The sequence below is a fragment of the Oryctolagus cuniculus genome, chromosome 5 (genome assembly GCF_051225735.1).
Source record: "Oryctolagus cuniculus isolate XC-2025 breed Fujian yellow rabbit chromosome 5, ASM5122573v1, whole genome shotgun sequence".
Taxonomy (NCBI): Eukaryota; Metazoa; Chordata; class Mammalia; order Lagomorpha; family Leporidae; genus Oryctolagus; species Oryctolagus cuniculus.
This window is the reverse complement of record NC_142871.1, coordinates 139,109,655-139,132,178: the sequence shown is the minus strand read 5'-3', so window position 1 is coordinate 139,132,178 and position 22,524 is coordinate 139,109,655. Positions and strand designations below refer to the sequence as shown.

General features: G+C 55.1%; 4 protein-coding genes across 12 annotated transcripts; 2 read left to right on the top strand and 2 right to left on the bottom strand.

Moving 5' to 3' along the window:
• Positions 1–5,094: 5,094 nt before the first annotated feature.
• On the top strand, positions 5,095–14,707 carry LY6G6F (lymphocyte antigen 6 family member G6F). Of its 3 annotated transcripts, none has more exons than XM_051854946.3 (6): positions 5,095–5,248; positions 5,672–6,001; positions 6,092–6,355; positions 7,511–7,666; positions 7,813–7,879; positions 8,036–8,239. In XM_051854946.3, the coding sequence occupies exons 1-6, from the start codon at positions 5,194–5,196 to the stop codon at positions 8,058–8,060; spliced, it is 897 nt and encodes a 298-aa protein (XP_051710906.3). In that variant the 5' UTR covers positions 5,095–5,193; the 3' UTR covers positions 8,061–8,239. The 3 variants fall into 3 exon arrangements, with proteins under 3 accessions (XP_051710906.3, XP_089190390.1, XP_017200471.2); XM_089334264.1 differs by lacking the exons at positions 7,813–7,879; positions 8,036–8,239 and adding exons at positions 12,756–12,908; positions 14,362–14,707 and having other exon boundaries at positions 5,119–5,248; XM_017344982.4 differs by lacking the exons at positions 5,095–5,248; positions 5,672–6,001; positions 6,092–6,355; ... (1 more) ...; positions 7,813–7,879; positions 8,036–8,239 and adding exons at positions 12,502–12,661; positions 12,756–12,908; positions 14,362–14,707.
• Positions 9,789–11,407, bottom strand: LOC127493071 (lymphocyte antigen 6G6e). The gene is made up of 3 exons (XM_051854948.3): positions 11,109–11,407; positions 10,343–10,468; positions 9,789–10,249 (listed from the first exon to the last, which is right to left on the bottom strand). Exons 1-3 carry the CDS (start codon positions 11,158–11,160, stop codon positions 10,020–10,022), a joined length of 408 nt encoding a protein of 135 aa, XP_051710908.3. The 5' UTR covers positions 11,161–11,407; the 3' UTR covers positions 9,789–10,019.
• Positions 14,708–15,329: 622 nt separating the features above from the next.
• Positions 15,330–21,118, bottom strand: LY6G6C (lymphocyte antigen 6 family member G6C). Of its 2 annotated transcripts, none has more exons than XM_017344983.4 (5): positions 20,955–21,118; positions 18,271–18,357; positions 17,912–18,030; positions 16,437–16,547; positions 15,330–16,010 (listed from the first exon to the last, which is right to left on the bottom strand). In XM_017344983.4, the coding sequence occupies exons 1-5, from the start codon at positions 21,116–21,118 to the stop codon at positions 15,796–15,798; spliced, it is 696 nt and encodes a 231-aa protein (XP_017200472.2). In that variant the 3' UTR covers positions 15,330–15,795. The 2 variants fall into 2 exon arrangements, with proteins under 2 accessions (XP_017200472.2, XP_089190389.1); XM_089334263.1 differs by lacking the exon at positions 20,955–21,118 and adding an exon at positions 19,925–19,943.
• Positions 18,326–22,440, top strand: MPIG6B (megakaryocyte and platelet inhibitory receptor G6b). 6 transcript variants are annotated; one of them, XR_007923014.3, is made up of 7 exons: positions 18,326–19,346; positions 19,456–19,803; positions 19,959–20,049; positions 20,365–20,405; positions 20,525–20,628; positions 20,764–20,946; positions 22,193–22,440. XR_007923014.3 is itself a non-coding variant. In XM_002714276.6 (6 exons), the coding sequence occupies exons 1-6, from the start codon at positions 19,238–19,240 to the stop codon at positions 20,866–20,868; spliced, it is 780 nt and encodes a 259-aa protein (XP_002714322.2). In that variant the 5' UTR covers positions 18,326–19,237; the 3' UTR covers positions 20,869–22,440. The 6 variants fall into 6 exon arrangements, 5 of the variants coding, with proteins under 5 accessions (XP_002714322.2, XP_051710902.2, XP_051710904.2 ...); XM_002714276.6 differs by having other exon boundaries at positions 20,543–20,628; positions 20,764–22,440; XM_051854942.3 differs by having other exon boundaries at positions 20,764–22,440.
• Positions 22,441–22,524: the final 84 nt, after the last annotated feature.

Sequence of the window (22,524 nt, the reverse complement as noted above, 5' to 3'; positions counted from 1 at the left end):
GTTGCGTGCCCTTGACGTCAGCACGTATCGACTCCGCCTCGAGGCGAGTTGAGAGATTTTCAGCGCTTCTTAAGAAGGTAGCGCGCAGTTGGACCTACGGGTACGGCAATGGTCAGAAATTAGTTGAAGGCGTTTGGAACGCGGAGAGTTAAAGTTACAACGCGTGGTTAAATCATCCCCCCCCCCACCCCATGTCTTAATATTGGCCGACTCTCGAGCGACAGTGGAAACGCTGGGTCAGATTAGGAGCAAGAACTGCAAAAAACGTAAGGTATCTGGAAATGCACTTCATGAAAGAAATGCGAGATGGTTTGAGGGAAACTATAAAAAGTTACTGAAAGAGGAAACGAAGGCTTGAATAATTGGAGAGCTGCGCCATGACCAAGGAGAGGAAAAGTCAGCATTGTTAAGATGAATGGAATACTTGTTAAATGAAAGCGGTCACTTTTAAGTGTGGACAAATCTCAAAACAGAAAAATAAAACCACACACGAATACACAGAATATTATATCATTGTATAAAAATTCAAAATCATGTGAAATTTAATGATAAAACTATCAGAACTATAAGAAGAGCTGCCTTAAATGGAGAACTAGCAAATTTAGAATAGTGGTTTCACACTATATAGGAGCTTTGAAATGGTAATACTCTGTTTCTTAATACATGTAGAGGCTTTTTTTTTTTTTTTTTTGACAGGCAGAGTGGACAGTGAGAGAGAGAGAGAGAGAGAGAGGTCTTCCTTTGCCGTTGGTTCACCCTCCAATGGCCGGCGCGGCCAGCGCGCTGATCCGATGGCAGGAGCCAGGAGCCAGGTGCTTTTCCTGGTCTCCCATGGGGTGCAGGGCCCAAGGACTTGGGCCATCCTCCACTGCACTCCCTGGCCACAGCAGAGAGCTGGCCTGGAAGAGGGGCAGCCGGGACAGAATCCGGCGCCCCAACTGGGACTAGAACCCGGTGTGCCGGCGCCGCTAGGCGGAGGATTAGCCTAGTGAGCCGCGGCGCCGGCCAGGCTATTTTTCTTTGTACCTTATACTTACACAATATATAAACTCTTTTGCTTTTTATTGAAGTAAACACATATATGGAAAAGCACACCTATCCAATACATCCATGTAATCAGCACCCACATCAAGAGCAGATCATGGGGGCCGGCACTGTGCGTAGCGGGTAAAGCCGCCACTTGCAGTGCCCATATCCCATATGAGCGCTGGTTCAAGTCCTGGCTGCTCCACTTCCACTTCCAATCTGGCTCTCTGCTGTGGCCTAGGAAAGCAGTGGAAGATGGCCCAAGTCCTTGGGCCCCTGCACCTGCGTGGGAGACCTGGAGGAAGCTCGTGGCTCCGGTCTCCTGGTGGCTTCTGAGTGTATTGGCGAAACTCTGGCTGTTGCAGCCATCTGGAGAGTGAGTCAGTGGATGGAAGACATCTCTCCCTCCCCCTCCCCTCCCCCTCCTTCTCTCCCCCTCCCCTCCCCCTCCTTCTCTCCCCCTCCCCTCCCCCCTCCTCTCCTCCTCCCCCTCCCTCCTCCTCTCCCCCTCCCCCTCCCTCTCCCTTTCCCTCTTTCGTTCCGCCTCTGCCTCTCTAATAAATAAATAAATAAACCCACTTGCATCCCATATCAGAGTGCCTGGGTTCAAGTCCTGGATCTACTTCCAATCAAATTTTCTGCCAATGCACATTCTGGACAACAGTAAATGAGGGCTAGAGTACTCTGGATTGCGTTCTGGGCTCGTGGCTTCTGCCTGGCCCAGCCCTAGATGTGTGGGCATTTGGGGAACTCATGGCCTTTCAAATAAAAATAAATAAACAAACAGACAAGAACAGATCATAGTAACATCTGGAAGGCTCTCCCAGGATTCCTAACCAGTGGCTACCATTACTAACCCCAGACACACACAAGGGCAACCATTATTCATATTTCTCACACCACAGATTGATTTTAACTATTTTTGTACTTTTTACTTCATTAATTTTTAGAGATTTATTTATTTATTTGAAAGAGTTTCAGAGAGAGGGGAAGAGACAGATCTTCCATCTCCTCAAGTGGCCACAATGGCCAGGGTTGAACCAGGCTGAAGCCAGGAGCCAGGATTTTCCTCCGGGTCTCCCATGTAGGTGCAGTGGCCCAAGTACTTGGACCATCTTCTATTGCTTTCCCAGGAGCATTAGCAGGGAGCTGGATCTGAAGCAGAGCAGCCAGGAAGTGAACCAGTGCCTATATGGGATTCCGGCACTGCAGGTGGCAGCTTTACCTGCTGTGCCACACACCGGCCCTTCTTTCTGTACTTTTTAGTAAGTGTTCCTCACACCTGCCTTCTTTTACTATGATTAGGTTTGTGACATTCAGCCTTGCTGCCATTGCAATGCAGTGTTCATTCTCACTGCTGTCCAGAGCTTCGTTGTCTGAGTATACCTGTTTCTCCACTACACAGTTGAACATCACTTATAGTCTTTGCTATGTATGGAATAGCTCATCAACATAATTTTAAGATAAATAAATACACATGGAAAACTATCAGAACTATAAGAAGAGCTGCCTTAAGAGCCATTCCAGGCTGGCGCCGCGGCTCACTAGGCTAATCCTCCGCCTTGCGGCGCCGGCATACCGGGTTCTAGTCCCGGTCGGGGCACCGGATTCTGTCCCGGTTGCCCCTCTTCCAGGCCAGCTCTCTGCTGTGGCCAGGGAGTGCAGTGGAGGATGGCCCAAGTCCTTGGGCCCTGCACCCCATGGGAGACCAGGAGAAGCACCTGGCTCCTGCCTTCGGATCAGCGCGGTGCGCCAGCCGCAGCGCGCCAGTCACGGCGGCCGTTAGAGGGTGAACCAACGGCAAAGGAAGACCTTTCTCTCTCTCTCTCTCTCTCACTGTCCACTTTGCCTGTTAAAAAAAAAAAAAAAAAGCCATTCCAGGGGCTGGCACTGTAGTACAATGGGTTAACGCCCTGGCCTGAAGTGCTGGCATTCCATATGGGTTCCAGTTCGAGACCTGGCTGCTCTTCCTCTGATTCAGCTCTCTGCTATGGCCTGGGAAAGCAGTGGAGGATGGCCCAAGTCCTTGGGCCCCTGCACCTGCGTGGGAGACCCAGAGGAGGCTCCTGGCTCCTGGCTCCTGGCTTTGGATTGGCACAGCTCCAGCTATTGCGGCCAATTGGGGAGTGAACCATCCGATGGAAGACCTCTCTCTTTCTCTCTCTGCCTCTCCTTTCTCTGTAACTCTGACTTTCAAATAAATAAATAAATCTTTGAAAAAAAAAAAAAAAAGAGTCATTCCTGGAGCTGGCATTGTGTCATAGTGGATAAACCTGTCACCTACAATGCTGGCACCCACTTCCCGGCTGCTCCACTTCCAATCCAGCTCCCTGCTAGTAGCCTGGGAGAAGCAGCAGATGACCCAAGTGTCTGGGCTCCTTCCACCCATGTGGGAGACCCCGGTGAAGCTCCTGGCTTCTGGCTTCATCCTGGCTCAGCCCTGGCTGTAGCAGCCATCTGTGGAGTGAACCAGCAGATGAAGACCTGTCTCTCCTTCCGTCTCTGTTTCTGTAACTCTGACTTTCAACATACATTTTTTTTAAATCTTTTTTCAAATTTTTTTTATTTGACAGAGTTAGTGAGAGAAACAGAGAGGGTTTTTTTTTATTTACTTTTTTTTTTTTTTTTTGACAAGCAGAGTGGACAGTGAGAGAGAGAGACAGAGAGAAAGGTCTTCCTTTTGCCGTTGGTTCACCCTCCAATGGCCGCCACGGCTGGCGCGCTGCAGCTGGCGCAACGCGCTGATCCGATGGCAGGAGCCAGGTGCTTCTCCTGGTCTCCCATGGGGTGCAGGGCCCAAGCACTTGGACCATCCTCCACTGCACTCCCTGGCCACAGCAGAGAGCTGGCCTGGAAGAGGGGCAACCGGGACAGAATCTGGCGCCCCGACCGGGACTAGAACCCAGTATGCCGGCGCTGCTAGGTGGAGGATTAGCCTATTGAGCCGCAGTGCCGGCCTACTTATTGTTTTTAAAGATTCATTTATTTGTTTGAAAGTCAGAATTACACAGAAAAAGGAGGAGACAGAGAGAGAAAGATCTTCTACCCACTGTTTCACACCCCAAATGGCCACAACGGCTGGACCTGGGCTAGGCTGAAGACAGGAGCCAGGAGCTTCTTCCAGATCTCCCACATGGGTGCAGGAGCCCAAGCACTTGAGCCATTTTCTGCTGCTTTCCCAGGCCATAGCAGGGAGCCAGACAGAAAATGAAGTAGCCGGGTCTCTAACCAGCACCCATATGGGACGCTGGCATTGCAGGCAGTGGCTTTAACTACTGCACCACCATGCCAGCCCCAAATCTTTCTGTTCAATAATAACAACAACAACAACAACAATATTTCCAGGGGCTAAAGGATGAATCACGGAATACTCAAGGGCACCTGCTATCTTCCTTGAGTAGAAACTTAATACACTCATCAAAGGTTCTGGAAGGTCTGTGCCAGGCAACCATAGTCATTTATGGAGTACTGACTGTATACACCATCTTGTGCTGGGTTCTACCAACACAAAGACAGCTGACATCTGTTAGGAGCTGAAGAGAGATGACAGAATATGCTTCCAGACTGACAGGAGGCCAACATCTGGGCACTTTCTCTAAAGGCTTCTCAGCATGGAAAATCTTTTTTTTTTTTTTTAAGATTTATTTTATTTATTTGAAAGCATTACCGAAAAGGTAGTGCCAGAAAGAGAGAGAGAGAGAGAGAGAGAGAGAGAGAGAGAGAAAGTCTTCCATTCCGCTGGTTCACTCCCCAAATGACCACAATGGCCAGAGCTGAGCTTATCCAAAGCCAGGAGCCAGGAGCTTCCTCTAGGTCTCCCACATGGGTGCAGGGGCCCAAGGACTTGGGCCATCTTCTACTGCTCTCCCAGGCCATAGCAGAGAGCTGGATCAGAAGGGGAGCAGCTGGGACTCGAACAGGTGCCCATGGAAAATCTTGATTTGAGTCTCTCAGCTGGAGTGGAGTCAGGGGGTGAGGAGGTCATCTTTGAAGCAGCCTGGACGGACGGCGTCCTCCCCCCCCCCCCCCCCCGCCAGGAAGGAACAGTGGTGGGTACTTCTCATCCCATCCAGAGGCCATGTCACTGCAGACCGGGGCCTTTATCTGGCCCGTTTCCTCCCTGGGGCTGCCGGGGCTGGGAGCAAGAGACCTTGGCAGGCTCTCGCCATGGCAGTCTGGTTCCTCCTCCTGTTCCTACACTGGCCCTTCCAGGCTGCTGCAGGTAAGCGGCAGGAGGAGGGGGACCCCTCAGCTATTTTCAAGGCTGGACAGGGACAGCTGCTGTTTCTCCTGAGGCTTGGGCAAGGCACCTGAGTCAGGAAGATACATTTACCCCGCCTGAACTCTCTACCTCCTGTGCTGGGGAAGCCCCGGAGGGAAGGAGGATGGGTGGAGTTTCCTGGAGAAAACAAGAACCAATGAGTAAATGCTGGGAGAGATGCCGGCATTTCAAATATCCCAGCCTTTGCCCTCCAGATGCTGAGGCGTGTGGAGGAAAGCTTACTAGAGAAATGTGCCCACCAGCCAAGGCAGGGCTGGGGAACCCCAGAGTGGGAGGAAGCCCGGGGCTGGAGGTCGAGTTGGCAACAGGGGGTGGTGTCCATTCGATGGAGGTCTCTGGCCTCACACAACCCTCTCCCCACAGACAACATCCGGGATGTCTATGTGACCCTGGGGGAGGCCCTGGAGCTGCCCTGCCCCCCACCGCCCACGCTGCACGGAGATGAAATCCTGGCTTGGTTCCACAGCTCTGCTGCAGGCTCCTCTACCACCATGGTGGTCCAAGTCAAAATCACCAAGTTCATTGCTGGCCTTAGGAAAACCGGAAGGGAATCCAGGGCCAAGCTGCTGGGCAACTATTCTCTTTGGCTGGAGGGGTCCCAGGAGGGAGATGCTGGGAGGTACTGGTGTGCGGTGCTGGGTCAGCGCTACAAGTACCAGAACTGGAGGATGTATGATGTCTCCCTGCTCAAAGGTGAGCAGGGGTGTGCAGAGCAGTGGCCGCGGGGAGAAGGGGGACGCCCTGCGCAAGAGCTAAGCTGTCCCTCTCCCCTCCCCACAACAGGATCCCAGTTATCTGCAAGGGCTGCCGATGGGTCCTCCTGCTCTCTCCTCCTCTGTTCTGTGTTTCCTGCGAGACGCCTGGACTTTGCAACCTGGCTGGAGGGGAAGGGTCCCGTGAGGGGCCGTGTTCAGTCATTCTGGAGTGAGGGGGCTGCTCTGCTTTTGGTGTGTCCCGGGGAGGGACCTCCTGAGCCCAGGGTCCGTAGACCGAGAATCATCCGCTGCCTCGTGTCTCAGAACAAAGGGGTCAGCTTTAGCCTGGCAGGTAAACTGAGGGAGCAGGTGGGCAGGGCTGTTGCCCCCAGCTCTTCTCCCACCTGCTGGTCAGGGAAGCAGGTGGGATAGGAGGCAAATCGAGCCGGGTCAGGAGTGACTTCTGGTGGAGCCGACCATTGCCTGGTGCGCCATCTTGTTTCAAAATACAGTGATCTGTGATTTCTGTGGGCTCTCATAGCAGAGAGGAAGACGGTAAGAATGATTGCTGGAAGAGTTTTTTTTTTTTTTCTTCCTTTTTTTTTTTTTTTTTAGATTTATTTATTTATTTGAGAGAGTTACACAGAGAGAGGAGAGGTACAGAGAGAGAGAGGTCTTCCATCCACTGACTCACTCCCCAATTAGCTGCAATGGCCGGAGCTGTGCCGATCCGAAGCCAGGAGCCAGGAGTTTCTTCCAGGTCTCCCACGCAGGTGCAGGGGTCCCAGCACTTGGGCGATCTTCTACTGCTTTCCCAGGCCATAGCAGAGAGCTGGATCGGAAGTGGAGCAGCCGAGACTCAAACTGGCACCCATGTGGGATGCTGGCACTGCAGGAGGCGGCTTTACCCGCTCTGCCACAGTGCCGGGCCCCAAGAGTTGTCTTTTGAAGAAAAGATGTATGCACTGGTGTTATAATGGCTCCATTGACAGTGAAGGCAGAAAGAGAAAAAATGTAATTGATTTACAATAGTAAGGCCATTATACGGGGAATGAATGCTCCGAGATATAGAATAACCCGTTTATAATGCAGGAAGGAGGGGCAGAGAGCCATAGGCTCAGGAAGCAGAGGCCAGTGAAGGGGCATCCCCTGCCTCCTCCCTGCCTGACACGCTGCAGGGCTGATGGAACCCAGCAAAGGCTCGGAGAGTGAACGGAGGAGTGAAGGGAGGGAAGGCATTTGTCTGTCCTGAGAAGGGGACAGCGCAGTCACGGCCCGTGATGTGATCTCTGGCGTTAGTTGTCCATGTGTCTGCAGGGGCTGTGGGGTCAGGGAGAGGGGCCTGGAGAGGGGCAAAGTGGCTGGGGAGGGGCTGGGAGGGAGCAGATGTCGGGGCAGGGAAGTTCATGAAACCTGCTGTGGGACGAGGAATTCTCTGGGGCTCAGGGAGCCCCTCCCTCCTCCCTCCTCCTTCCTCCCTCCCTGTCTTGTCTCGCCCTCACCATAGCCTTTGTGGATGCCTCTCCTGTCCTCTGTGCCCCTTCCGCGGGCTGGGACGTGGCCCGCATCCTGATGCTGCTGCTCATAGTGGGCCAGGGGTTCGCCATCCTGGCCCTCAGCGTCCTGCTCTGGAGGCGGAGGGTCAGGGCGGCTCAAGGCAGAGGTGAGTCCGTCCCTCCCAGAGGGCAGAAGAGGGCTGGGCTTGGGCTCTGTGCTGGCTCTTCTCTTGGGGAGGGGCTGGTAGGGGACACAGTGCTGAGTTATTGGGGACTTCTCTTTGGTCCTCCACATGTGTCTCCTCCTCCCCAGATGTCTCGATTCCCCACTTCAAACCCGAAATCCAGGTCTATGAGAACATCCATTTGGCCCATCTCAGGTGAGGAAAAATGAGGGGGCAGAGGCTTAAATCCCCAAGGGGACTGGGGATGAGAGGGGGCCTGCTGGCGCTGGGGTGGGGACGAGCCCCTGGTTCCTGGGGAGGGGGAGAATAGAGGCATCATTTATCTGTCTCCCTGCTTTGTAAACCCCACAGCCCACCAGCCCACAAGATCAAGTGATTCTTGGTGACATCTGCTGCTGGGAAGTGTGACCCGCTGTCTCCCTGAAAACCTTGTCAAGGGGGGAGGGGCGGAGGAGGTGACCTCACCATCCAGCTGTCTCCAGCAGCTCCCCCCAGCCGTTCTTCGTGTTGGGTGAATGAAAGGAGGAACATTATTCTATGATGCCACCTACAAAACAGTGTGCTCTCCTGACTTGTAGCAGCCGGGGTTGGGGGATGCCTGAGCCCAGAGGACTATGGGATTGAAGGGAGTCTGGGGCCGTTGGTGAGGATGGGGAGGGAGGGAGTGGGCAGGGAGGAGACAGAGGAATCCAGAGATTCGAGCAATGGAGGGAAACTGGTGGGAGGGGAATCTGAGGCTCAAGTCACAGTAGGAGGGAGAAGATGGACAGAGGGAGAAAATAGAACCACGAAGTGGAACCGGGGGACAGAGAAAATGGGAAGAAGGCTCAGCTTGCCTCCAAATTAAGCCAGACACCCGGCCCCTCACCGCCCAGGTTTCTCCACACTGAGAACGGAAGCACAGGGGAAACACGCACTTTTCAGGGACCCCAGGACTTCCTCCGATGGAAGGGGACGGAGCTGAGTCAGGGCTGGGCCCCTCCCCACACCCTCCTTATCCTGGGCACGCACACTTCCCATGGCGCTCCTTGTGGAGTCTGAACCACGGGGCACATGTGCAGCTCCTGACTCCCCTGCCACCCAGGGGTCATACCCTATCTCCCACTCCCACCCCCGCGGAGGGCGTGTCCACAGGGGCTGGCAGAGGGATTCCCAAGGGGTGGTTTATGCCGAGCTCTCTGGGGAATGTGGACAAGCCTGGGCTGATGAAGCAGGGAAGGCCACTGGTGCTCCCAAGGCGGCCATCCCCCGATCCCAGGCAGAAAGGAGCCGGACTCCCAGCCACACCCTCCCAGGCAGCTGCGCCATGTGCCCCTCTGTGTTGAGGCTCACGCCTGGGCCTCACCAGGGAAACGCTTTCTCCTAAGCCTTCACAGTGCAGCCATGCTCCGAGGGGACAGAGCAGCCTAACAACGCGGATGGAGAATGAGGGGAAAGGGAGCATCTGGCTCAGGGTCCAGCATTGCAGCCCAACTGGCCAAGCAGCTGTAGTTTGCCCTTAGGACACAGGCGCACACACATGCGCAGTGCACACACTGCCCATCCCCAGGCTCCCAGATGGCCCTGCTATGAAATGTACTCTTCGAAGTTCTCAAGGCCTCCCCCCTGAGTTTGCCACCTACCAGATTAATCTTCCCCATTGAGACTCTCCTCCCCAAACCTGGTGCCCTTTCAAGTCTCTTGCCTGGGACCCCCCCAAATCCGTCGAAATGCCTGCCCTGCCTGGAACCTGGGGGAATCAGCAACAGGCATTTAGAAAAGACGAAAGACTGAGGGCAGGTGTTGTTGCACAGCAGGTGAAGCCGCTGCTTGTGATACCCACATCCTGGATGCAGTCCTGGCTATGTCACACTTCTGATCCAGCTTCCTGCTGATGGGCCTGGGAGGCAGATGAGGATGGCCCAAGTACTTGGCCATCCTGCCACCCATATGGGAGACCTGGATGGAGTTCCAGGCTCCTGGGGCCCCAGTCCTGGCTTGTTGTGGGCATTTTGGGAGAGAACTAGCAGATAGAAGATATTTCTCTCCTTCGTTACTCTACCTTTCAATAAAATAAAATAAAAATCTTTAACACACACACACACACACATCAAAAGACAAAAGATACAGAACAAGTGTCCTTTATGAGCCTGGGTTCCAGGCAGGTTCCTGTAGGGGCTGGAGTCTAAGGAATCAGATAGTGGAAGGGGTCTGCAAAGGTGTTGGGCTCAAGGGTCTGAAGTCTCTGTCCGGAATCAGGTTCTTGAGCAGGCCTCAGGAGTGTCTGTACAGGTGTTTGTAGGGCACTGCTGTTGGTGGAGGAGTCCCAGCTTGCGGGCTGCAGATCCACATGGGGTTAGCGGAGGAAGGCGCCTCCCCAGGCGGTGCCAGCCACGAGCAGGAGCAGGGTGAGGAGGAGGAGGAGGAGGCTGGGGAGCCCCTGCGGCTTGGTGGCCGTGTTGCACAGGTCCTGCTCGCAACACTCGTGCCGCAGAATATAGGAGCGTGACCAGTAGGTGGCACGGCCCGGCAGAAGGCACTGTGCCCGTGGGAGGCAGCCCTTCCGTTGGATGATCTCGTTCTGATCTGTGGGGAAGAAGAGAAAACCGAGGTGGGGCAGCAGGAAAGACAGAGGGAGGCAGGGCGTTAGGGAGAGGGGCCACCGAGCCGGACTCCTACCTGAGGTGCCTGTGCTGATGCCACAAGCTTCCCCCTCCCGACACTCGGTGGGAACAGGGTAGCAGGGTTTGGCGAAGCTGCAGGTGTAACAGCGGAGCCGGCCCTGGGCAGGGGAAGTGGTGAGACCTGTTGGGGCAGCACAGATCAGGGCAGTGGGGAGAGGCAAACACTCCCCGTGAGAGGCAGAGCCTAGGTCTGGGAAAGGGATCCACAGAGAGAAGTGGCACAACTGAGAGAGAGGGAAGCCATGGAACTGAGGGAGAAGGGCAGACAGAAAAAGAGGCAGGGAGAAGGGAGGGGAGACAAAGCAGGAAGAGAAACAAGGGCAGAGACGAGAGGGATACAGGCATGGAGAGAGACACACGGGACATAAACAGAAGCCAAGAGAATCGGAGCTGGGCATTCAGAGTGGCAGAAGCCAGAGCCAGCGGGAGGAGGAGGAGGAGGGAGGAAGTGAAAAGTTAAGTAGATGGCCCAGAGACAGATAAGAAAATAGGACACGACTTTGACAGAGGAGCCCAGCAAAGAAGCAAGATGTGAGATTAGGGATGGGGAGACAGAGGCAGGCGAGGGCCAGCAGGGAAGACAGTGGTTCTGAAAAGCCTATGAAGGTAACTTTTCCTTTTCCTCCCTTTCGGGCTGGCCTGGGGCTGTTCCCAAGGGCCTGGTCCCCCGAGAGCCCCCCAGTTTTCTTCCTGGCCTCTTCCAGCCCCTCCCCTCCGGCCCCAGCTCCCTGTCCCCTGAGGATTGCCGGGTCCACCCTTACCCAGTGCCCCAGAGAGGAACAGGACGCAGAGGAAGATGCTGGTGGGGCCCATGGCTGGCTCAGGGCTCTGCAGTCTGGGAGAATGAGCTGCACCCTGAGAGCTGGAGCGAACAGGGAGGACCCATAAACAAACACACCTAGGGAGTGAATCTGGGGGGCGGAACTGAGACCAGACTCTGCAGCCTCTGCTCTGCACCTCCCCTCTCACAATGCCTGCCTGCCCCCAACTTGAATGCGCCCTTGCCCCGAGGGTCCTCTCGGTTTTCCTGCAGTGTGTCTGTGCCACAGAGCACCGTCTGCCGCTCCCAAATAGTGTCTGTCACCTTCCCTCCAGCTCTTCCCCCTCCTTGCCCGTCTCAAGCTGTTCTCTGCTCTGACTCCTCGCCCTGTCTTTGTTTTCCCTTTCCCCCTTGGTGCGTGGAGTGTCTGTCAAGGTCACAGCCCTGACCCAGACGGCGGGGTGTTGTGAGTGTACCATCAGCAATACCCCCACACCCCACATACAAAGCCCAGCTGTGGCAGGCGGACCCCACCCAGCTTCGGATCCCTTTGATTCCTCCCCCTCTCCCCAAGCCTCAACATTCCTGCTCCATAATTATCCCTCGCGGGTTTACTACCTTGCAGGATTGAATGAATCACAGGTGGGTCTGGCAGGATGGATGCGCTTCCACCAGGGTGGGATCCAAAGACTCAGAGCGGAGGTGTGGGGAGGGATTTGGGGGTGGGGGGCTGTGTGGGAGAGTCTGGGATCCTGGGATTTCAGACGTTGGGAGGGAGAGAGCTGCAGCTGGGGAATCAGGCCTGCAATGCTCCAGAAGCAGCAAGTCTGGGGGTGGGGTGGGACCGGGAGACACAGGTGCCCAGTGGTTTTCAAACTTTGATTTCAGCCTCTCTTTAGACTCCTAAAAATTACTGAAGACGCCACAGAGTTTTCTGTATGTGGATTGTATCACTAGTCACAACATGAAGCATCTAAACAGAATATGTTGAATAGATATTTATTGGTTGGCTTAAAAAATAAAAGTAACCCATCTATCACATTGACAGACCATAGTTGTGTAAAAAGTAATCATTGCTTCCCAACAGCACCTTGAGAAGAGTGGCATAGCTTTACATTTTTGCAAATCTATTTAATCAAAGATGGCTGGCTACTTACAACTGCTTCTGAATTCAGTGTGTTCGATGGGATATGTCGCTTAGGTTGAAGAATAGGAAGAAAATCTAATCTCACACAGATACGCAGTGGAGAAGGAAGACCCTCAAGGACCCACAGGAGGACTTGGGGATCCCTAGGCGTGGTCCAGAGGGTGCTGAGAGCTTCCGTGGGGCCCCTCCCAGTCCCCATGGGGCCCCTGGTGCCTGCGGGGGGGGGGGGGACTCTTTCCTCCCTTTTTATAAGCCCCATAAAGCCCAGGGCCAGGGGGATATAAGGCTGACAGAGCAGGGCCAGGAGGGGGGAGGGCGGGAGGGAGAAGAGCTGCTCACACAGGCAGACGCCATGAACCCCCAGTTGCTGTGGATCCTGCTTGGCACCCTCCTGGGGGCAGCGTTGGGTAAGAAGGTGGCCAAGGCCCCTCTCATGCAGACTGGCGCCCCCACTCTGCCAGCCCTGAGGGCCCGGGTCCAGCGCCTCTTCTCTCCTGCCAGGAAACCGCATGCGATGCTACCACTGTGGCGGCAGCGGCCCCAGCAGCTCCTGCAAAGAGACCGTGACAGTCACCTGTGACGAGGGCGAACGCTGTGGCTTCCTGGACCGCAAACCCCAACCAGGCCTGGGACAAGTCAAGATATCTGGGAACCGTGAGTCCTCAGTTTCTCTCTCTTCCTTCAGCCCTTCCCTGCTTCCAGCCTCCCCGCCCTTCCCCCACTCCTTCCAGAACCTTCCAGGCTCAGCCTGGCCTGGGCAGATGGTGTCGCTGCTGGAGCAGAGCAGTCTGCCCTCCTTCTGGCTCCTGGCACTGAGCCACCCGATGGCCCACAGGCCGGTGCTCCCACCTCCCTCCCTGTGCTCTCCAGAACAAAATCTCTCGGGCCACATTCATTCATATCTGAGAAAACCCTGCCCCTTGAAGGCAGGGACCAAAATGTGAAGCCGCAATTCGACTGTCAGGGATCAGCTAAGAATCAGGGGGTGGGGGTGGTTTGTTGTTTGTTTTTTTTTTTTCCTACTTTTGAGATAATTTTGGATTGACAGAAAATTGCAAAAGTAGTAGAGAGAGTTCCTGCACATCCATCACCCAGCTTCCCCCAAGGCCATCCTCTCTTGTAACCCTACAATAATCACAACTGGAAAGTCACACTGGTGCAATACTATCAGCTAATTTCGGCTTTGTTCGATGTAGCCAGTTGTTCCACTCAAGTCCTTTCCCTGGCCGACAACCCTGACCAGGATCCCACGCTGCGGTTAGTTCTCGTGTTCTTGGTCTCCTCCATGCTCTGCACGTTCTCAGTCTTAAAGCCCTGATAGGTTATTTTATGTTCTTTAAAAACTCTTTGTTTGTATGCTATGTCAGTTTATGGAAAGTCCCTTGATTTGGATATTGTCTCACGATGAGTCTGAAATCACGTGTTGTAGGCAGGAATTCCACAGAAGTGATGTCCTTCCCAGTGCCTGAGGTGACATCAGTGGTTGTCACACAAGGTCAGTCACAACCAAGTGATCACTCGGTTCAGAGAGATCTTTTATTTATTTATTTTTTAAGATTTTATTTATTTGAGAGGCAGAGTTACAGATAGAGGGAGAAACAGAGAAAGGTCTTCATCTGATAGTTCACTCCTCAAAGGACCATAATAGTCAGAGCTGGGCCAGGCTGGAGCCAGGAGCTTCTTCCGGGTCTCCCTCAAGGGTGCAAGGGCCCAAGAACTTGAAGCATCTTCCACTGCTTTCCCAGGTTATAAGCAGAGAGCTGGATTGGAAGAGGAGCAGCCAGGACTCAAACCGGCACCCATTTGGGATGCCAGTGCTGCAGGCAGAGGCTTGTTTCAATTTCTCTTCTTTTTTAAAATGTATTTTATTTTAATTTTTAATTATTTTTTTTAAAGATTCAATGTGCTTTGTAGATAAAATCCTAAGAACACAATGGTATTCCCTCCCTTCCTCCTTCCCTCCCTTCTTCCCCCCACACTCCAGGGAGGTGTTTTTTTTGGGGGGGGGGGCGCAGAGAATCCCTTTGGGTTCCTTGAATCACATCTGCCTCAGAATGCAAGCCCTGAAGCCAGGAGTCCAACACCCTAGTCTCATTCTTGCTCTCAGCCTCCATGACCTTGAGCCATCAGCATCCGGCCTGCGTGGCTGCGCATCGTTGCAATCAAGTAGAAGTGGAGTCGGTGGGAGACGTGACCTATGAAACCCACAGGAACTGCTGCTTCGGAGACCTGTGCAACAGCGCCGTGGCAAGCACCGTGGCTCCAGCATGCATCTGGGCTGCAGTAGCCACCACCCTGGCCTGGCTGTTGCCGGGACTGTGGAGCGGGTAGTGGGAGTAGGGGCAGGGAAGGGCGTGAGCAAGCAGGGGAGTGAGGGAGAACTGAACATCTCAGGGACTCCCTCTGTGAGCCATTAAAACCACGCTAGAGCTGACTGGAAAATTCCATGTATCTTTTGTTGGTGGGAGGGCTGAAGGAGTAAAGCGGGGGCATTCCGCTTCTAGCATGGGGTTTTCCAAGCATCTCGCACTGGTGCGGTCCTCAACCACTCAGATCCCAAAGGACAGTGCAGAATCTACCCTCAGTGGCACCTGGAAGGACCTGATGCTAGGCAGATCTTCCTTAGCAGTGGGGGCCACTGAGGGGCCTCACGAGGACTCTGTGATCCTGGCTGTCTGACTTGGTTCCCCTTTGCCCTGTTTGCTCTTCCTGACAGGAGGATTTTGGATTGAGAAGGGAAATGCAAGGACTATGAGAGGAGAATTGCTCGGTGGGCCCCTTAGTAACCAGCTCTGGGGAGTCCCCAGCGAGGCTGCACCTCCTTCTTGGCAGTACATCAGGGGTGTGGCCTGCTTGTAGCATAAGGGTTGTTTTCCCCAACACTGGGGCCTGTGTGCCACCCTCAGACTGTAAGGAAAGATGGAGGCCTGAAAAACCTGTTCCACCGTCCGCCCCAGCCCAGCCTCCCAGGGAACCTCCATGAAGGCTTCTTGGGTCAGGGCCGGGCACCGAGTGTGTTAGTTCCTGGGAGGGGGGCTGACACTTAGGTCCCCTGACAATAAATACACAATTGGCTAGACACAGATGTTTATTACTCAAAATGGGAAATGGTGAGTATGGAGATGGGGTACGTATGGGAACGAGAGTTTGGAGAATCCGCCCCATGCCGTGAGGTCGTCAGGTCCTTCCTGGGATGCATCACTGGGAACAGGACAGAAGCCCCATTTCAGGCCCAGATCCCAATCCCTCCCCAGCACAGGAGGCCAACTGCGGAGCGCTTCTAGGGGGCCAATGGAGGAGCTAGAGTGGTCCAGAGAGAAATGGGAGAGGACTCTGGGAAAGCAGAGTGGAGGGGACGGGGTGCATGGGGAGAGCACTCTGGGGCCCTGTGTCATTAAACAAATGGGACAGGACTGGTAGATGTTTTTCAGAACAAAGGGAGCTAGAGAGAGACCAGCCTGGGAAGGCAGGGGCTATGGAGACGCAGGGCAAGAGGCTCGCGCTAAGGCACGTGGGGAGAGGGGCAGCCATGGAGTGAGTCTCAGTGCAGCAGCCAGAGGCCGAGGCCAGCCAAGGAGGTGAGGAAGACCACGGTCAGGGCTGCAGTGGGCCGCGGGGCCAGGCTGTTGCAATTGTCTTTGCTGCAGCAGGTGGTGTTGTAGATCAGGCCCAGCTTGTGGTTGGTTTGGTTGATGGCCTCGTGACACGGCTCTTCCGGTGTCCCACAGCGCAGGTTAGAGAAAACCCACATCTTACCTGGCAGGGGGGAGTGGACGGGGAGATCAGCTGAGGGGCACGTGGCACTCACCCAGCCTTGGTTCCTTCCTAACTCTGGTCCTTATCTCTTCTCAGTGTAATCTTACTTCTGCACTTCCTTGTCCCACGCCTGCACATCCTGATTCTATTACCTGCTGACTGCAAGCCTTTGGGCTCGCTACTATCTCCTTCTGAGGCTGTTTGCTCATTATGATAATAGCACCCACATCATAGGGCTGTCATGAAGATGAGTTGAAACAATGCATCCAAAGACAGGTTAGTGCCCGGCACAAGAATCATCTTAGGTCACATGTTATCATTGCTGTGAGCCTCTTGTTCCGTCTCAACCAAAGCCCCGGTCGGGCCTCAACCCCACCCACTGGGTCTCCACCTGCCCTCCCTCCCCACTCAAGGAGGGGGTGTTACCGAGGTACACATTCGTTGTCAGGCATTGGTGTCCTGGCTCCAGGCGGCAGGACTGGCGATCCACACAGCCCAGCACAGGGACCTTGTAGCAGGAGTGACAGCGGATGTCAGCTGGGGAAACAAAAGCCAGACTGGGGTGATGGGGTGTCTGACTCACAGGGGATAAGCTAAGCTGGGAGCGGCACGGGGGTGGCGGAAGGGCAGAGAAGAGCACATCAAGTGGGTGCTGGGTCCTGTTTAGCCTGAAACGGACAAAGCAGGTGAGTGATGCGGCGAAAGTGGAAAGTGGGCGGCAGGTGAGGGTGGAGCTGTTGCTTTTTGGAAGGGCCGCACCCTAAATATCTTCCCTTACTCCACCCGGTTTGTGGATGAGTCAAGAGGGACACAGCTCACAACGAAAACACAGGAAGGGGATAGATGGAATGTGAGGATGCCGTAGGGGAAGAACGGGAGAGAAGACGGAGATCTGAAATAGGAAGAAACTTGACAAATAAAAACTATAGAGGGTACACACTTTCAGAAATGGCTTGGAACTTGAGGCTGGCAAAAAAAAAAAAAAAAAAAAATGCACCTGTGAGTACCTTGAGCAATTTGTTCTTCACCTGTCCGGGCTGCCAAGAGCGTGGGAAGAGGAACCAGACCTGAATGGAATCCTCTCATTCTAGCTCTCCGGCAGGAGGGCGTAATATCTAGGAGACGGATCACTAGATTCTGTCTTAGCACCTCAGCCAAGCAGAGCGGCTTGGGTGCTGAAGGTAACACTTGGATGCTCCTGCTTCAGCTAAGTCAAGGTTAGGGGCATGGAAGGTTTGGTGAGGTGGGGGCGGGTGGGGGAGGTCAGTCCAAGCAGAAGGAGCCTGCCGAGTGTAGTCAGTGAAGCCAACGTCACTCTGGTGTGAGTGTTCCTGGTGTCCCCTTTCTAGAAGGCTCAGGAACACTCCTGTGTTCCTTGGGAGGTTCTAATCGGTCATTGGAGCCATCCAGAAAGCTTGCAACCCAGGGAGGAGCAGGGGGAGGTAGGAAGGGCAGTGGCTTAGTAGCTAAATCCCCTATGGAGTAGATGGGGCGGGTGGGGCTCAGAAGGAGCCCTGGTCTGTAGGGGGACACCCTGCCGAGAGCAGCTGATCGAGCAGGCCAGCAAACCGCATCCTGGAGAATTGTGACCTGGAACGGGCTACCCGGGGGACTGGATAGCAGAGTTTCCAAGAAGGGGGCACTTCAGGGTGAGGAACAGTAACCCTGGAGCCTTGGCAGGGGTTGGACGGGAGAGTGACAGATGGAGACCTGAGTCCTTGAGACTTGGAGCCAAGAGCATGTCTCGGGGAGGCCTGGTCCTGGAGACACAGAAAAGCTGGGCCGGTTGGGGCTGGGGGTGCTGGAGGACCTGAGCGGTGGGGTGACATAGGGAAACGGATAGGGCAAGATACAAAGGGCCTGACAGGTGAACCAGGTTCTTGGGGCCCCCAGGTGCTCACCTGAGACCCAGCCGAGCAGAGCGGACAGGGTGAACAGCAGCAGGCTTTTCATTGTGAGGGTCTTGAGAGTGGCAGCCGTTGCAGCAACCGGCAGGATGGATTTTCGGGGCGATCCGGCTCTGGGAGTTGAGAGGCCTTTTTGGAATTTATACTCCTGAAGGCCCCTCCCTTCCCTGCCTCTGGTAGCACCTCCCTCCCCATTTACACATAGCTGACCAGGGGAAATGACAAGGGGTGGGGAGGGCTGAGCAGGTCCAGGTAGGGAGTGGGCATAGGAGTGAGGGATGGGGGAGGGGAGGCGCCACGAGGGACTCTTATTTTGGTTCCTGGTTTCAGGCCGAGACGCCTCCTGACCCCACCTGAGGTCCCTGACGGCCCAGTCCTCTGGAGGATCATCAAAGGCCTTTGTGCTTTTCAGCGGCCATGGTGGTAGCCTCTGCTGCTTCCTGGGAAATGGACAATAGATGTGGCCAAGTTGATGGCCAGATTTGGTCCCTGGGGGGTGTTGGCAGGTGCATGCTGGCAGGAATAGGCTCTCAATGGAGATCAATTCTGTCCCCACTGGGCCTTCCCCATTTCCTGCTCAGCCACAGGGTGGAAGGTTTGTGACTTCATGGAGGCTTCTGTGACATCACAGCAGCAGAAGTGGGGACTGGGGCCACCTCCCAGGACAGCCAGCCTGCCTACTAAGGAGGAGGAGCTGCCTCGGGCTTGCTGCAGGTTCTCAGAACCTTAGCTCCACTTGGGCTTGGCAGGACCTTGGTGGCTGCAGTCCAGTGAGGGCCACTGAAGTCTTGGGTGTGGGGCATAGGCATGTGCTCAGATGCACCTCCCCCGTGAAAACCTGCTGACTTGGGTAGGGCACTGCAGCTGGGGAGGTTCAGCGTGGGCACAGGCAGGTGAGGTGGAAGCTAAAATAAGAACAGAAGTAGTAGTGATAAAGGCAAGCACTTAATTAGTGCTCCTAGCTATTAGCCATTGTTTCAGGCACTTTACCCGGGATGCTTTATTTAGTTCTCACAAAGCCCTATGCAACAGGTGCTTTTCACCCCATTGTATAGAAAAGAAAACAGACCAGAGAGGTTAAGTGACTTGCCCACATTGCTCAGCTTAAGCAGGTGGGGAAGTTAGACAGCCGGCTTCCAGGTGTTCCCTGGCGCTCCTACAACGAAGGAGCTGGGGAGGCACACGTGCTCCTGTAAGGCTGTTGTAGGGCCGACTTGGCCTGGGAGGATTCCTAAGGGGACCCCGCTAGCTGGTGGCAGTGCCCTGGCTCTTATCTGAGTCCCCAGTCCGTCCGGCGTCCGCCTTCGCCAACTTCCCTCCATGTCCCTGCTGATTCACTTTGCTGCCTGGTCCCACCACAACCCAGCCATGGCCTTGGTTCTGCAGCTGCTGCCTCTGCTGCTCCCCAGGGCCCAGGGGGACAAAGCAGGTAAGCACTCCCCCCTGGGGGAAGTTGTGATAGGGAAGAGGAAAGAGAGGGTTGGCGGTGGTCTCCCTCTGTGGACTTGCCCTAACTACTGTGCCCTGGCCTCCCCTAGCTTCCCTGGACGGCCGCCCTGGTGATCGCGTGAATCTCTCCTGCGCGGGGGTCTCACACCCAGTCCGCTGGGCCTGGGCACCTAGCTTCCCCGCATGCAGGGGCCTGTCCAAAGGACGCCGCCCAATCCTCTGGGCCTCTTCCGGCAGGACACCCACGGTGCCTGCGCTCCAGCCCTTTGCCGGCCGCCTACGCTCCCTGGATCCCGGGATCCGGTGGCTGGAGCTGCTCTTGAGCACAGGGGACTCGGGCACTTTTTTCTGCAAGGGCCACCACAAGGACGAGAGCCGCACGGTGCTTCATGTGCTGGGAGACAGTGCCAACTGCAGGGCCCAGGGGCCCACGCACGGTTGGTGGAGGCCTGGGAGCACAAGGAGATTCAGCCCAGACACACACCCAGGGGAGGCCCGGGGACGTTCGCAGGGGTTTCCTGAACAAGAGCGCTAGTGGTCCGTCATGGTCCCCCTGACCTCGGCATCCCTCCCCGCCACGCTGTTCCCCCAGGGTCCGTGTATCCCCAGCTCCTGTTTCCGTTGCTGGGCGCTGGGCTGCTGCTGGGACTGGCAGCGTTGGGCGTGGTCTGGTGGCGGCGCCGGTGAGCACGAGGGGCGGGGCTTGGCTTAAAGGGGCGTGGCAGAGAGGTGGGAGGGGCAGGGCCAGACCTTCGCTAAGAGCTAGCTCAGGAGCCCTGGGCGAGGTTTGGAGAGCAGGAGAGGTCAGAACTCGGGAGCGAGGAGGCCTGACTGGAGCGGCGGAGCGAGATGGGCGCGTGGGCCGGCCTATCTGTGGGGGTGGAGCCCAAGTCGTTTCACCGCCCAGAGCCTGCCAGTACCTGGGTTGTCATTGGCGCCGAGGAGAACCTGGGCGACCAGATTGGTGACTCTCAGAGACTCTTGTACGTCCCTTACAGGCGCTCGCCCCCGCATCCGCCTCGACCACTCCCCAGTTTTGGTGAGACTAACTCCACCCCATTCTCCTTCTCCCACTTGCATATTCCCTAACCCTTCAATTTCCGAGTTTGAGCCCTCACTGGGAGCAGACAAGTTGGTTCCTTTCTCCTCATCCTTCAGCTCTGTCCCACCACATAGCTCCACTCGTGAAAGTGGAACCCCAGAGTCCAGTAAAGCAGGAGGAGGAGGAGCCCACCAGCCCAGGGGACCTGGACCAGGAGCCGGTAAGGGATTGGGGATGGGAAAGGGACTGGCCAGAGTGCCTAAGGAAAGTGAGCCAAGAAAGAAAAGTGGACTCCAAGGGAGTCAGGGGGCTGAGACCCCACCCCACCCTGCGCCTTCCTCCCTACCTCCTGCAGAGCCTGCTCTACGCCGACCTGGACCACTCGGCCCTCAGGAGGCCCCGCTGGCTGTCCACAACCGTCCCTGGGGATGCCTCCACAGTGTATGCGGTTGTGGTTTGAAGAGAAACTCCCACCCAAGCTGAGAGTCCTTCGCCCTCCATAACCCCCCTCCCTTTCTTGGTCCCTCAACTAGAAGAGGTCAGTACCATGGGAGAGAGACGAGCGCTATACTGGGAGTCAGGAGACCCAAGGTCCGGGCTGTCTTTGCCTTTGACCTTGCTCCTTCGCTTACTCCCATCTCTGCTGTAACTTCCGCGCCTCCTTCGTCACCAGTGTTCTCTCTAAACCTGATCGAAGCCCATCTCCCCATCTTAAGGCATCAACAACTCCCAGCTCCCAGACAGGTGCTGTAACTCTTCCCTTCTCAATCAAGCATCTTTTTTTTTTTTTCTTTTCCCAATCAAGCTTTTCTCAATCAAGCTTTCTGAGCCAGAGCCGTACACCTGCCTCTTCTATTTTCTTCTCCTTGGCTTTATCCTCATTGCTCATCCTCTGAAATTGTCCATCTGCTCTCTGTGAGGCTGCTAGGATGTCCTGGTGGAGATATTTATTTTTCCACGTTCTCCTGGCTTGGCCTTTGATGACTCCCTTGTTTAAACTCCGGGTTCCTCTGCTCTGGCATTCTCTTTCTGGACTTTTTCTTCCTGGCACTCTATGCGCTCAGGGTATTCCTCATCCTTCTAGATTCTCCCCAGGCTTTCTCTCCCTTCCCCCTCTTTTGGGAAGTTCTCATTCACAGCCCCCACCTCTCAAGTGACACCAAGAACTCTTCTCTGTCCAGCTCAGATCTCAGACCTGGGCTTTCCAATCAGTCCCTGGAGCCTGGCTGGCCCCAGGCATTGCGCACACAGCATGGGCAACCCAACGCGTTGTCATCTCCCAACCTAGTTTCTTAACCCTCCTCTGCATTGGCCCGATCAACCCAGTTGCCCAAGCCAGAAACTGGGAGTCATATAGATCTCCCTTCCTGCCTCCCTCCCACACAGTGAGCCATGGAGTCACACCTTTACAATGTCCCTGTCAAGTCTCCACTCTTGTCTGTCCGGCACTGGCATCTGAATGTCCTCTCTGTGTTGCCTTCCTGAGCTGCCCGTAGCCACCGTGCCCTCCAGCCATCCTGGGCTTCCTCCCTGGAGCTGGGAGATCCTCCCCAAGTGGGACTCTCTCCTGACAGCCTGCAGTATTTCTCTCTCGGGACCCTTTGGGCCCTGGCTTTGTCCAGTCTCCCGGCTTATCGCTGACACCTCACACGCACACAGCATGCCAACCTTAGAGGCGCCCTCCTCAGCCCCAGAATGCGCTTTTGCTTAATGCAAATCCTTTGGCCCGATGACTCTCCCCCTTCTCTCCACGGCCCGACGTGCTAATTCTTATTTATCCTCAGGACTCAGTTCCAGTGTACCTTCTTCTGGAGAGCTGTTCCTGCGCCCCTACCCCTCCTTGCCCACCACTGTGTACACTTTTAACTTCCTTATTTCTCTCAAAGAAACAGCCTCTTGCGACTTGTTCCATCACAACCTGTATTCCGTGTGTAAGGCATTTCCGTGCCCTGTGAGCTCCCTGACGAGGAGACTGACCCTTCTGGTACCACTGCTAAGCCTCAGTAAATGAATAAATGAGAGGGACTGTCCCTGGAGACATCATTTCTTCTTCTCTACCAAATAAGGGTGGACCGGTAATCCACCAGTCTGAATCATCTGCTATTGAGATAAATTC